Source organism: Procambarus clarkii, chromosome 13 (assembly GCF_040958095.1).
Source record: "Procambarus clarkii isolate CNS0578487 chromosome 13, FALCON_Pclarkii_2.0, whole genome shotgun sequence".
Classification (NCBI taxonomy): domain Eukaryota; kingdom Metazoa; phylum Arthropoda; class Malacostraca; order Decapoda; family Cambaridae; genus Procambarus; species Procambarus clarkii.
In genome coordinates, this window is record NC_091162.1 from 22914203 (window position 1) to 22929036 (window position 14834).

The 14834-nt window shown below is 47.0% G+C and overlaps 1 protein-coding gene across 5 annotated transcripts in view; it reads right to left on the reverse strand.

Moving 5' to 3' along the window:
• Positions 1–14297, reverse strand: part of LOC123757254 (uncharacterized) — a 43476-nt gene extending 29179 nt beyond the window's left edge. The window contains exons 1-2 of one of the 5 annotated variants that reach the window (XM_045740777.2): positions 14219–14297; positions 481–688 (exon numbers count right to left, since the gene is read on the reverse strand). In XM_045740777.2, the coding sequence (XP_045596733.1) occupies positions 481–625 (145 nt within the window). In that variant the 5' untranslated portion in view covers positions 626–688; positions 14219–14297. Of the gene's footprint in view, positions 1–480; positions 689–5059; positions 5561–14116 lie in introns of those variants that run through there. The other 4 variants (XM_069323792.1, XM_069323791.1, XM_069323790.1 and 1 more) reach the window with 4 other exon arrangements.
• Positions 14298–14834: the final 537 nt, after the last annotated feature.

Genomic DNA, 14834 nt, shown 5'->3' on the forward strand with positions numbered 1-14834 from the left:
GTGATGCCAAAAGTTAGGACTATCCCTATCAGCCTGGATAGCTCCGGGGAGCAGTTGGCGCATTCCCCAGAAAATGTCATCCTAGAGAGGCTTTACCTAATAGTCATCATTTGTTAAGTACTTTGTGTGTCAATGGGGGAAAACTACTCCCGTCACATAAATTTCACATAGGGATGGTCGCGGTATTGATGTGGTGATAACACCTCCATGAACAACCATAGTGGTTGAATTTTACCAAAATAAACTAGTGTACTTAGGTGGTATAGTGTATGGAGATACTGTTTACAAAATAAGAAAACCTTAACTGGCTTCCCAAGTCTTACAGCAAAAGGCAAGGCTGTGTCCACATGGTTACCCATCCAGTTACTAACCAGCCCCAACACTGCTTAACCCAAAATGTACATACATTATTCACAGCATCATGGCAATGGCCTCATCCAATAAAAATTATACAAACACAACAAAAACACAATTACATACCTGTAAGATCAAAAAACTTCTCTGTCTTCAGGAGACAAGCAACGACCCCAAGGCCCCACTGGATCAGTAGGTCCAGGAGAGCCAGCCTGGTCACAGTGCCGCTCCCCCAGCACCACTCCCAGGCTTCCTCCAACACAGCCCACATTTTTATGAGCACGTCCGAGTAACTAAACCCGACAAGATTCCTTGACCATCAGGTTACAGCATCCTGATAAGAAACCAGTGATAAGATTATCCTCAATTGTGTACAACTTTATCATCACTGAGGACCAAGGACCATGTAGATTAAACAAAAAACCAGCGTTGAATGTAATGAAACGCCATTTTCTGGGTGAGCCCCGGAGGCTCCCTGGAGCTTATCGGGCTAATGTGTGTTATGTTAGACCGGGACATTAGCTAAGGAGTTCAGACCTACCAGGGACCAGCGCCAGAACCTGGCCCCTTCAGAGAGGTTTCAGGGAGCAATGGCCCTGGAAAACCCCATATGGTTGGGGGTTTTCCTTATCTGCCATCGACCGGGGTTAGGCACCCAGAAAGGTAGGCGTAACAAAACAAACCCCACATGGTAAGAAACTACAACAAAAACCGAACAGAGAGGTAGAAAACTCCCTACAATCCCAAGGAAACAAGCAAACAAGCAAACATCACACTTTACTGCCGCGCCGATCGTCCGCGCAGCCCTCCCCACCCCGGGAGGGGGAGGGGGGAGCCCCGGACCTACCGCGCCGGCTGCCAAGCTCCAGTTCGGAAGCTAAGCCTCAACCAACGCGAAAAAACCGCCGACCGGAGGGAGGGAGGGTTGCCAGGGAGCCTCCGGGGCTCACCCAGAAAATGGCGTTTCATTACATTCAACGCTGGTTTTCTGTGGGGAGCCCCTACGGCTCCCTGGAGCTTCATACCCAAAGAGAAGGAAAAGAAAGGGCTAACCCGGGAGGCGGCCGCCACAAACTCTGCAACGCAAAGCCAAGACAACCGGTCGCAAACCTGCGACCCAAGGCAACAAGAACGCCCAAGAACAGACATACACATGGATGGGCGGCCAAAAACCTGTGCGACCCACAATTCCCTGCGCCCGAAATGAGCCCGAGACGTCACCAACACAGCAGCAATTGCTGCAAACGTCTGAACAGCACGGGCGCAAAGACAGACCGCAGTAAGAAGGAAAACACTGCGGACGACCCGGGAGAACACAGGACGCACCCCCCGGCCAAACCAAACAAGTACTAATACCCCAAGAACCCCTCCGGAAAGCAGCCGTCTCGACCGTCGCCAGGACAGAGAAAGGCTGCACACCAATAAAGCTACCACCAGTACCAAAGAGGAGGAAACTAAAACCGAAGGGGCTACCACAAACTGAGGGGAAGAGAAGAAGGCACCCTGAACAAGGACCAGGATGGCTCGGGCGACTCATGAGCAGGCCGGGGGGGAAACAAAACGCGAGAAGACGTAAGAAACGTCATACAGTCTCCAAGACGAAGCTCGCAGGTGGGACACCGTCAACAAAACCACCTGAACACCATAGAGATGGCGATACCTGCGTCAAAATACCAGACGCGAAGAGCCAAAGAGAAGGCCGAACCAGTCACGGACAGGACCGATTCGGCCTGCTGAAAGAGGCGAAGCCTCAGGAAAAACGCCCCGGGTACGGACACCTATCAAGCAGCGTCTGAAAAGAAGGCCGGGCCGGCCACAGTGGAACCATAAGGACTGTTCTCGTGGGAATGGGCTGCAACTGAGCCAGAACCCGAAGCAACAGCTGGACCGGGAGAAGAGGTACCGGTACCCCCCACCTCGACCAGGCCTGCCGAAAACCTCCACCGTGAAGTCCTCGCAGGTGGGAAGGGCGCCACAAAACGGGCGACGCCTAGACCACGCCGACCCGAAGACGTCCATGGCCAGGAGTCCATAAGCCCAACAGAGCCAACAAAACGAATCGGCGACGACTGGCCAACCCACGAAGAGGAATGAACCGAGACAGCTGTCCACCAGGACGCAGGACACACCCCGGACACGAACCACACGGTTAACCAAACCCCCTGTGGTTCCGGCAAGAACCACCAGAGAACAGTCCAAACAGAGCCGAATGGGAGAGTACCTAGTGACCCAAACCCTCCGAAGCGCAAACCAGACAGCCATGAACACCTGAACCGGGCTGTGAGCCCGATGGACAGACAGACTCCATCAACCTCGGCCGACCTGGTGAGCACTGGTCACAAAGCCCCAGCCGAGAGACGACCCGTCCGTGAACACATCGAGCGAAGGCTCGGGGAGCCGCCAAGGCACGGAACCCCGAAAACCCCAAAGAGGAAGCTGGTGACGCAGCACCAACACCAGATCCCCAGAGGAACCCAAGGAATGCAAGAGGCGGAAGTGGAGTCTCCGTAGGAACCAACCGACGCCGGAGCCAAACCCGACTCCGCGGGCAGATAAGCACGCCGAAGTGCAAACTCCCGCACAACCGCCCAAGCAACCGCTGAGCAACCCGGGACCCCCTCCTGAACAGCCAAAGGCGGGACCACAGCCACAGCAACACTTCTGGAGGGAAGACAATGAGGGGCCCAAGAGCCAGAAACAAGGCCCAGGTCCGAACCCGGGACGGAAACAGAAGGTAAAACCTCCAGATCACCAGGAAACCAAACCCAGCGATCTGGAAAGAACCATCCCCTGGCGAGCAGACAAGCGGACTGACTGGGAGCCCACTCCAGCCAGTCGTCGAGGTAGGCCAGACACCGAATCTCAGACGCAGACAGGGCACTAAGATCCGGTAAAGATGCAAAGAGTATACAAAGTGCCCTTCACAAAATAGGGAATGCAATAAAAACAGCAAACCTGAAGCCCCACCATCAAAGCATTGTATGACAACCATATGAAGACATTATGACATATGACAATCATTATATGACAATATGACAAGTATAATCAAGGCATTATATGACAAAGTGCCGGGAAGAGGGGACACCACGAGAGTAGGCCACATCCTGTAACTACACAGAGGTAAGTACACATAGGGAATTACCAACCGTGCTAGCCCCAGAAAAACTGGAGAGGAACGTGCCAAGAAGTGACCTGGAGGTCCAGGTCCACCATCCATGCACCCGGCCCTAACAGAATCCGAACAGGAGACAACAGTCCTCCGAGCAGGGCAGAGGATCCAGGGCGCAGACGGAAGTAGTCCAGAAGAACTGCAGACTGGAAAAACTCATGACTGCAAAGAGCAGACGGGAAAAGCTCATGACTGCAAAAAGCAGACGGGAAGCCCAGAAGGATGGGGCGGATCGACCACGCCCCACGCACCCACGAAGAGGAAATGACGAAGCGCAGGGAAGAAGCCACCCCGCCAGCTCTGAACCCCCCCCAAGGGGGAGAAGCCACCCCGCCAGCTCTGAACCCCCCCCAAGGGGGAGAAGCCGTCCTCCGACGCCAGCAGAGGCCGGAAGACAACCCAAAGCGCCCACCAACAGCGGGACCAAGCGAGAGGCAACAGAGCAAGCTGCTCCCCCAGCGCCCAGTCAACAGAGAAGGGAACAGAACCCCTTCAGAAAGAAAAAGTACACTACCGAAGTCATGAGGAGAGACTACGGGAATGAAACCACACTTCGCTGGAAGAGGAAGTGAGGTGAGACCTGATCACCACATACAAGATACCCAAGGAAATCGACAGGGTTGAGAAGGACAGGCTATGTAACACAAGGGGCACACGCACTAGGGGACACAGGCGGAAACTGAGTACCCAAAAGAGCCACAGATAGAATTAATTTTTTTTTTTTTTTTTTTTTTTTTTTTGGTGAGTGTCAGAATGGGAACGGGAAAGCACTAAGAAGTAATGTGGCGACTCCTCACACAAGGAACGAGGCTGACCCCCATACAATGTCACATGTAGACATGACAGAGCCCAAGAGGCACAGGAACCGATACACCTGTTGACGGACGGTTGAGAGGCAGGACCAAGGAGCCAGAGCTCAACCCCCACAAGCACAACTAGGTGAGGACATACATTGTAAAAGCACAAGCCGCCGACTAGTGGCAAAGAGCACTACGCCGGCCAGGCAAAGAAGGCACAAAACTGCATCAAAAGGCCCACCTCGACAGCAAAACCACAAAGTCCCAGCACAACCACAACATGTGCCAAGACCCAAAAAGCTCAGCCTGCAAGCCAGGAAGACCCCGGAACCCCAAAAGGCAGAACCGGGTCACACGAGGAAACAAAGTCCCCTGAACCCACAAAAGGGGGCCCAAGAGGAAGAAACCTCCAGAACGAAACCAAGGAACCCAAAGGAACCCAGAATCGAACCAGGGGGAGCCCAAACCACCACATTTGCCGGCGGAGAACACCACTAAAAGGCAAAGCACAGACCCCAGCAGAACGCCCTGGGAAAACGGTCCCAACAGACCGAAAACCGAGGGGCAAGGTGTGGGAGCAAGCATACCAGCCAGGGGCACTGAGCCTAAACCCAGAGGCTCAGACCCAAAATCAACACCCAAACGTTCCCAGAGGAACAGGCAACGGCAAGAAAACACCAGAAAAACAAAGAAACGACAACAGGAGAACAAAAACCCTGCAAATTTTTTGAAAACTCACCAGAGACGCTCGCTCGCACACCCAGACGCATGTAAACAAACGGCAACGCCGCCCTGGTGGCAACGCCGCCCTGGTGGCCACGCCGGGAAACCGGCAGACGAAAATGGCCGCCAGCAGGGGCTGTGACTGACGCTTAATACACAAAAACACGCCAGCAAATGTGGGAAGCTAGCAGACTGGAAGGGCGAAAAACGACGCCCAACAGCAGAAAAACCCCTGAAGGGGCAAAACCGCCCCAGAACTGCTAGTAGGCATCCCCCACAGCCCCGGGAACCAACAACAGAGGCCCCGGGGCAGAGCCGTCCTCCAAGCCCTCCGCCCTGAAAGAAAAGCAAGAGCCCATGGGGAAGGCAACAAGAAAGGGCCGCTGGTAAGACCCAGAAGCCTTGGCAGGAGGCACAGGCTCAAACCTCCGTCCCCAACCCGAACGGGGCATCCCCCGAAAACCGCCCGAGTCTCTGCCGCAACTGAACCCCGCCCCGACCCAGAAACACGCAGACGGTCCGGAGCCGGGAACATGGAGAGAAAGGGGCGAGCAGCACCTAACCAAACGGGGCGGCCACGGGGCATTCGAGTGGGAAACCAACCTAGCATGTTGCAGCAACCTAACCTAGCTTGCAACACGGATGCCGCCTGTACTCTGAACAGTAATAACATCAGGAGAGTACTGGAGAACAAGCAGAGAATCACTCGCAAGACTCCGGGTCAAGGTGTCAGTGACCCAACAGGCAGCATGACGGAGGTAAAAATGGCGACTGTCACCCGGAGACAAGGGAACAGCAACCAACGATCCCGTACAAGACGGGTTGGAACCCGGAAGACACATTCAATGGTCCCCCGAGCCCAGACAGGGGTTTCCAGGGCCCGTAGGGTAACAACTACGGGAAGCCCGGGCAAGGTGTTGCTAACCGGTTAAGAAACCCAAACATAACAAGAGGGTAGATTATAGCACTGAAAACCCCCGAGACGTGTACAAGCACGGGGGCCTAGCAGAGGGCCGCCAAACACTACCAGTGGAACTATAACCACCTTAGGCAGACCCCCACCAGGCAAGAAAAAGAAAAACAAAAGAAAAACCCCGCAAAAGTACACCGTCTCCAGAGGCAACAGAAACCGGCCGCCGCTTAGGTGGCAGGCTGCGCAACACCTTGACGCCCTAACCAGCACAATACCAATCCCTACCCAGGGCCAAACAAGGGCCCCAAGCCCCAGCTGGCCCCAAGGGCGAGGCAAATGCCGAGCAGCAAGAACCTCTACGGGAATGGTTCCCGAACGCCCCAGGGAAGATAACCCTGTAACGCAAGGGCAGTACTCACAGGGCGCTTAGGGAAGTCAGCCACTAAGCACATGCAGCCCCGGCACTGATGAAGTACTCCTGGCCACCGCACACCACAACACACGGCAGTGAACGCCACACAAGGCAAACACCGCCTAGGAAACTGAGGCCAGAGAAGCGTCAATCCCGGTTGACATTAGCGAACGAACTGGAGCTTGGCAGCCGGCGCGGTAGGTCCGGGGCTCCCCCCTCCCCCTCCCGGGGTGGGGAGGGCTGCGCGGACGATCGGCGCGGCAGTAAAGTGTGATGTTTGCTTGTTTGCTTGTTTCCTTGGGATTGTAGGGAGTTTTCTACCTCTCTGTTCGGTTTTTGTTGTAGTTTCTTACCATGTGGGGTTTGTTTTGTTACGCCTACCTTTCTGGGTGCCTAACCCCGGTCGATGGCAGATAAGGAAAACCCCCAACCATATGGGGTTTTCCAGGGCCATTGCTCCCTGAAACCTCTCTGAAGGGGCCAGGTTCTGGCGCTGGTCCCTGGTAGGTCTGAACTCCTTAGCTAATGTCCCGGTCTAACATAACACACATTAGCCCGATAAGCTCCAGGGAGCCGTAGGGGCTCCCCACAGAAAAATGACTACTCCAGTCCAAACCTGCATTATGGATAATTTTAGCTGTACAATAACTTATAGCTTTAACTATATAAAATATGCAACTTTAATACTGATTATTATTAAAGATTAAATCAGAAATAAGATAACCTATTTGCTGCTCTTGATTACACAGTGATGAGGTGGTGAGACAGACTAAGTTTATCTAAGTTAGTAACAGATACTAATGCAGCATCTCCTTTATAGTCAGATTTTGTAGGTGAATTAATTTACATTTCCCATGTGAAAAGCTAGTTTTTTTTTTAAGCTACACATTTGTAGACTTTTAAATGTTTAAATTTAGTATTGAACCGATGCAAAACACTGGACAAAGGATTATGGGGATTACAAAGGATTACTTTTCTAAGTGAGGGGAAACTAAATACTGTATTTATATACTGTATAACAATACAATGAATAAAAAATCAAGCATTCAATGTAATGAAACACCCTTTTATGGTGGAACCCCGCTAGCAAATTTGTGAACAGTACTGTGATTTGTGGATTTGTACTCGCTGGACTTGTGAGCGCCTTGAAGGACCTGAGGTAGAGGGTAGAAACAGCCTAGCTACTTTATCCTTTTGAGATGTATCATTGTCTCAAGAAACGTACTCAAACTTGAACCCCAGTAGCTCCCAAAGCTTAAGCACTGTAATGCCAAGTTTTAGTTAATCCCACCAAGCTTCTTGAGACCCATCCTTGCCTACCAGAAGCTATGACCAAAATTTGGCTCACACTGAGGAAAGGGGAGCTATTTGATCAGAAATTGACCCAAAATGGGAAAAAAAACACCAGAAAGCACAGCTGCAACAAAACAAGCATTTACTCAAAGAAAATACCACCCAGGTAAACAAAGCACACGATTGTTGCCTTGGGGTAACTTCCCCTAACTGTACTGGTCCTGATCACCACCAGATGGCAGCCAAGGTAACCCAAGGTATCAGCTAATCTGCTTCCTCTCACTATAACACATGTCAAACCACTTAGGCTGGATGGTAGAGTGACGGTCTCACTTCATGCAGGTCAGCATTCAATCCCCAACCGTCCAAGTGGTTGGGCAACATTCCTTCCTCCCCATCCCATCACAAATCCTTATCCTGACTCCTTCCCAGTGCTACAGTATATAGTTGTAATGGCTTGGCACTTTCCCCTGATAGTTCCCTTCCCTTCCCTTCACTCTGACACAAGGAGCTACTGGGAGCCCACCAGAAAAGGGCATTTCATTGCACTTAATTTGTGCAATCACAAATCCTTGACTTGTGAGCTTACTCACAACAAGGGCGCCTGACAGCTGAGTGGACAGCGCTTCAGATTCACAGTCCTGAGGTTCCGGGTTCGATCCCTGGTGGAGGCAGAGACAAATGGGCAAAATGTTTCTTTCGCCCTGATGCCCCTGTTACCTAGCAGTAAATAGGTACCTGGGAGTTAGACAGCTGCTACGGCCTGCTTCCTGGGGGATGTGTAACAAAAAGGAGGACTGGTCGAGGACCGGACAGCAGGGACGCTAAGCCCTGAAATCACCTCAAGATAACCTCAAGATAACAGTGCATCTGCAGATGAGGTTGGCACTTCTGAAATACAAAAAAGATAGACTTGGTTTACCCATGGGAGAAAAACTGCTGGAGAGGAGGAGTCCGAGACAAAGAACATACACAAAACACTCAAGAGCAACACAAATGCAGTGAGGTAGATAAACATTCAAGAAGGAATGAATGGTCAACATCAGTAGGACCACGAATAGAATGGCAAGGAAAACTGTCAAAGCAGCCAGTCTTAGAGCAAGAAAAACTGAAAAACTCAGGCTGCCTGAGACAAACCCCCATGCAGACACAAGTGAGGTTAGGCTTATAATAAGGGATGAGAGAATTAGGAAGGGAGATAAACAGAGCTGTGAGCCCAAAAGCCACAGAGCAGAGTACATGATGAACCCCCAAGCTGGAGAGATTAAGCAGCTAGGACAAGAGGACTCTACTAGGAGATAGAAGGCACTATTTATAGTCAAGAATAGGGAAAGGTGAAGGTGAAGAAAACTAACCCAGGCACAAATTCCCTTTACATTCAGCAAAGAGTAGGAACCTCTCCTCTTTTATCAGACTGAAAAGAAGCTAAGGGGAAAAAACTAACACATGATTCAAGTACCAAAAAGTTCTAGAGGAACATTAACTGACTGGAGAAGGAAGAAAAATGCCCTGCCAAGGCTGAATGACATGTGACAATAATATAGGCAATAACAGGAGAATCAAGAAAAGTTAGTTAGACAACACCAATACAGACACCAAATGGAAAAATAAATGAAAGGCTCACTAAGCTACAACACAGTACAGCTGTCAAGATAGATACCAACATTGCACCAAAAAGAACACCATTTGATTCCAACACAAGAGACGGGTCACAAGGGCATGAAACTACAAATGAAGGTCTGCAGTGAGCCACGAACCATCGAGGCAGAGTACACCACCAATCCTCAGGGAGAGGAAGAGCTCTCGGAAAAGAAGGGTCGGGGCAATGGGCCAGAAGAACTAGGGCAGAACCCACTACATGAGAACTCACAGGAGAACATAACCAGCAAATGGCCCAACTCGGTCAACATAGGAAGCAGCAGCTGGATTAGGGAGAAAGAAAAAGATCAGCCCATCACCCACAGGCTTGGACCATAGGGAGGCTTACCCACATTCGCCTGAACAGTAACCCCCCTTCCCTCTCCCCACCCCTCTCCACCAGGCCAGCATTTAACCCACAAACTTCAACACAAGATAAACAAATTTTCATTCTTTAAGATTTGTGCAGTTTGCTTGAAGGTTGTCTTCTCTTGATTGCATGAGTGGTGTTGAAAGATGTGGTGTCAATGCTGAGAGTTAAGCAAGGCTCACATATTGTTTCTTAGAGTTAGTTCATGTGATGACCTAACAGTGACATAATTGAATGTTGTGTTTATGAAATCAGGTGATCACTTCCATTGCTATCGAGGTGTTGAGGTTTTCTATGGTTAGTAATCAGGGTAATTTCAACTTTATGCATTGCTCAAATCTGTCCTAACTTTTTGGTAGAATGAGATATTTACTCAGTGAATTAAATAGCTGTGTGCCACTGTTCTCAGCAGGCATCAATGCTGTGGGGCAAACTTTTGGCAACTCTAAACTACTCCCACAAGAACAGATTGAAAGACTATTTTGCCGACAGCCAGTGACCCCATGGCAAAAATACAAGTCCAGGCAAACAAAATAATTGTCATCTTCCAGCAAGTCAAATGCCCGTATCCCAAGAGCACACCATGAGGGGTAGCAATAGTCAAATCATACACAGGTGGTTCGACAAAACATACTATATTGCTTAATTGTAAGCACTGTTTATAACATTAGGTTATGCTAGTAAGCTCAGCTTTGCAATAGTTAGGTTTCAAAATTTGTTTGCAAATCATCTTAGGTACAAAGCAATTTTATCCCATCAGGAACCCTCTAAAGATCAGGCACTTCCCCTCCCTGTCCAAATGGTAAACTACAACAAAGTTAATAATTCAATTATTAAATTGTGTTGTAGTAGTTTTATGTCATCTCTACTATTTAAACAAGTACACAGTTCAATAATACACAGGATATAAATTCATTAGCAACAACTTCTTTTCCAAAACTTTAAGCCTCTACAACACTCACTGTCCTCTCCTCACCAAGCAAGTAACTGGCAAAAGATTAAACAACCTCTGGCTCATAAGTAGCATACTCAAAGCAGTCAATAAGAAACATGAATATGAAAAAAAAATTAGGATTCACCTAGTTACAACAGTAGTAGTAAAGCGATACTGTACTCGTCAATGCTTACCAGTATAATAAGAGCAAAACTTTCCTATTTTGAGCATAGATTAAAAGAAGCAAAAGGAAACATGAAAAGCACATGGAAAACTATCTCTAACATCCTAGGATCTAAACAGTAATCACATAACAAGCAGACAAAACTCTCCAAGGATGGTTATACACCTGCAACAGATTTAGAAACGGCAAAAGAATTTAATAGCTTCTTTTCATCAGTTGGTGCTAACCTAGCCAGAAAAATCCCACAGACCCAGACACATATTACTACATATCTTACAGGCAGCTATCCAAATTCTCTTCTCCTTTTACCAGTCAACCCGACAGATGTTATGTCTATTATTCACTCACTAAAAACCAAAGCTGGGAACATTAGTGAAATACCATCTATGGTATACAAGAGTGCCTCCCATGCCCTTGCACTACCCATAGCTCTGCTGTTCAACAAATATCTAGTGTCTTACCTTCCCTGATATCCTTATAAAAGCACGAGTAATGCCAGTCCATAAAGGAAGAGATATGGCAGACAAACAATTACTGTATAGACCAAATCAAAAATATTTGAAAAAAATTATTTATAAACAGATCTACTCCTACCTCGTAAAATTCAACATACTAAGTCCCTGTCAGTTTGGCTTCTGCTCCCAAAAAAAGTACCAATGATGCAATTATTTGTATCAACAATGCAACACCAGAAATAAATATATCTTTGATATCCCCAGTCAAACTAAATCTGTGTAAATACTATGCAAATAAAGGTCCTAGTCTATGGAAGTCACTCCCTAACAAATTAAAATGCTGTTCAACCTACCCCTTATTAAAAAATAACACCAAAAAGTATCCAATTTCATCCTCATAGTTTTCTACCTGGTGCTTCACACTCGCACTGTATCGTGTGCTACCCCAAAATATGTGCCTAAGTCTTATAACTTCACCGTTGTAATCACTGCCATCATCTTATATCATGGTTATGTTGAAAGCAAATTTTTCTACAATGTACCTAGAAATAATCTTCAAATTTTACTAAAATGTACCTACTAATTTTTTTTTACAAATGTACAGTACCTGTACATTTGTAAAAAGCCGGTCGGGGCGGGGAGTCAGTCGGCCGAGCGGACAGAACACTGGACTTGTGATCCTGTGGTCCTGGGTTCGATCCCAGGCGCTGGCGAGAAACAATGGGCAGAGTTTCTTTCACCCTATGCCCCTGTTACCTAGCAGTAAAATAGGTACCTGGGTGTTAGTCAGCTGTCACGGGCTGCTTCCTAGGGGTGGAGGCCTGGTCGGGGACCGGGCCGTGGGGACACTAAAAAAAAAAAACCCGAAATCATCTCAAGATAACCTGTTAACTTTTTTCACTTTTGATACAAATTACTTACTGTACTTAAAATTATCTGTTAGATTAAGGACCTGCCCAAAATGCTATGCATGTTAGTGGTTTCACAAGAATGTAAAAACATCGATGTTATGTACTCTCAAACCCATTGTACCTTCTTGTATATATATAAATAAATAAATTAATAAAGTTTAGCCTAACCTCTCCTAACCTGGATACAAGTATAATATATGCATTTCTGGTTGACTACATTCAAAGAGTATGGTGTTATGTTTAACTTGCCACCACTGGTCTTTAATACAGTTAGGTAACAGCAGTCAGATGATATGTAATGATTGGTCAAGATGAGGATGCATGTTATGTACTGTTGAGAGAGGCAGATGGGACGTAGTGGTGACGTTGGCCAGAATCAGAGCTGTTATGAGGCCCGAGCTAAAAGTGTTTGAACAAGACCAGGGGTAGAGAGCTCAAAGGAGAGTGAGGATGGAAAGCTCAAACGAGGGTAGAGAGAGCAGGTAACTCGGATAAGGTCAAGATTGGCTGTCTGCTCTGTAGTGTGGCTCGTAGTGTGTGGTATGAGAGTTGGAACTGGACTCTTCGTGTATTGCGTCATATACCGATGAATATCGATGGTGTTGGAGAAGATCCTCAGCATATCCTGGGTGTTTGTCACTGAATCACTGGTAGTGAGTTAGACTGACACTACATCCCTGACTGGCTTATATCCACCCTTCACCTGACCTGTTTCCTGGCCCAACCTGCTGTAAACCAGCTTGCTGGTTATTGGAACTTCTTGAGAACATGTATTAAATTACAGAGGTCATTAATGGTTAGTGAATATGACTGCAGGTGTCAATAGTGATAATGGAGATAAGTAAGTGGCACATTAGAGATAATGTGGCTTGTTACAAAAGTCATACCATACAAAAGATTGTTTGCTAACGGATTATTAAACCAACCTAAACTAAAGAGGAGCCGGTCGATAGAGCGGACAGCACGCTGGACTTGTGATCCTGTGGTCCTGGGTTCGATCCCGGGCGCCGACGAGAAACAATGGGCAGAGTTTCTTTCACCCTATGCCCCTGTTACCTAGCTGTAAAATAGGTACCTGGGTGTTAGTCAGCTGTCACGAGCTGCTTCCTGGGGGTGGAGGCCTGATCGAGAACAGGGCCGCAGGGACACTAAAGCCCCGAAATCATCTATTTATTTATTTATTTATTTATTTATGCATATACAAGAATGTACATAAGGAATGTGAGGATACAAATATGGTAATTACAGTCTTGTAAAGCCACTAGCACGCGCAGCGTTTCGGGCAGGTCCTTAATCTAAGAAAATTTTAAGGAGGTAAATACTTGCAAAATTTATAGACAAAAAAATGATAACAGATTACATGAAATGAAAAAAAAGAAGATGAGAGAAAATTGTAGGTACAGTATATTAAAGCACATAGGTAGCTATGATTGATTGCAATGACAGCTTGAATGGTAGTTGACAAAAATTGGTAGTCACAATACAGCATATGGCTAGCACATAAAAGAAGACAGCAATGAACACAATGATAAGGTTGTTTGATATTACATAAAAATTAGGAGATTGGGTAACACTAGGTACAGAGCAAATTTAAAGCTCAGTGTAGGAAACTAAGATGATGAAGTTAGGTACTTTTTGGTTTTGCTTTTAAATAAAGCAAAAGTTTTACAGTTTTTCAATTCACTAGGGAGTGAGTTCCATAGACTAGGTCCCTTATCTCAAGATAACCTCAAGATATATTCGTCAAACTAACCGAGACCAAGCCTACACTAATATATCCAAAACTGACACTACACTATATAGTTTGACAATCTAAATGAGCTTTGTCTAACATTCTTGTGTACGATTTGACCTTAACTCAAACCTAACCCTAATGAAAATACGATAAAATGTTATAATATATATTAGTGTGACATCACTAAGATGTCATAATTTTATTGCCAATACAGGTTTGGGATCCTACTGGTTACTGCTCATCGCAACGCTCTGGGCTAAAATTGCATGTTTTTTTTTTTTATTTATGTTAACAGAGCCTTTGGCGGAGCAATACGTCCTCCCTGCTGACATAAAGTGGTGTTGGTGTAGGGGCGACGACGAGGGTGGGATCGTGCGCGTCCTCCCTCCGTCAAGTGTCAGCCACGACTGGCTTGTTTACGTTCCTTGAACGCTTACACTCTCTCCGTGTACCTGTCATAATAATAGTCACCGCAGCCAGTAGTCTAATAGTCACAGCACTGAGTAATATAATAGTCACACTACAGTACTGAGTAGTCTAATAGTCACAGTACAGTACTGAGTAGTCTAATAGTAATAAGAGTTAGGAAAATACTATCTATCAGATATAAATGCTGTTCTCAAAAGATTTCCCTATTTTACACCCGCAAGATAACGTAAGAGTTATCCCGAATCCTGCCCGAAACGCTTTGCGTAATAGTGGCTTTAGGCATTGTATGTACTAGCTCTATCTATAAAGCCAACAAACTTTGTAAAATCTCTTTATGTATGTACCTTTGCCTAAATAAAAATTATTATAAATTATTATAGTTTAAGAGTTGACATATGTTAATTTTCTTGTTTGAGAAGCTGTTCACTTGAGACTGTTAAGCAAGTCCCAGCTGTGTCTGGGTACAAGTAACAGGATGAACAACACAGCGAGTTTTCTTCCTATTGGGGAGTGTTGT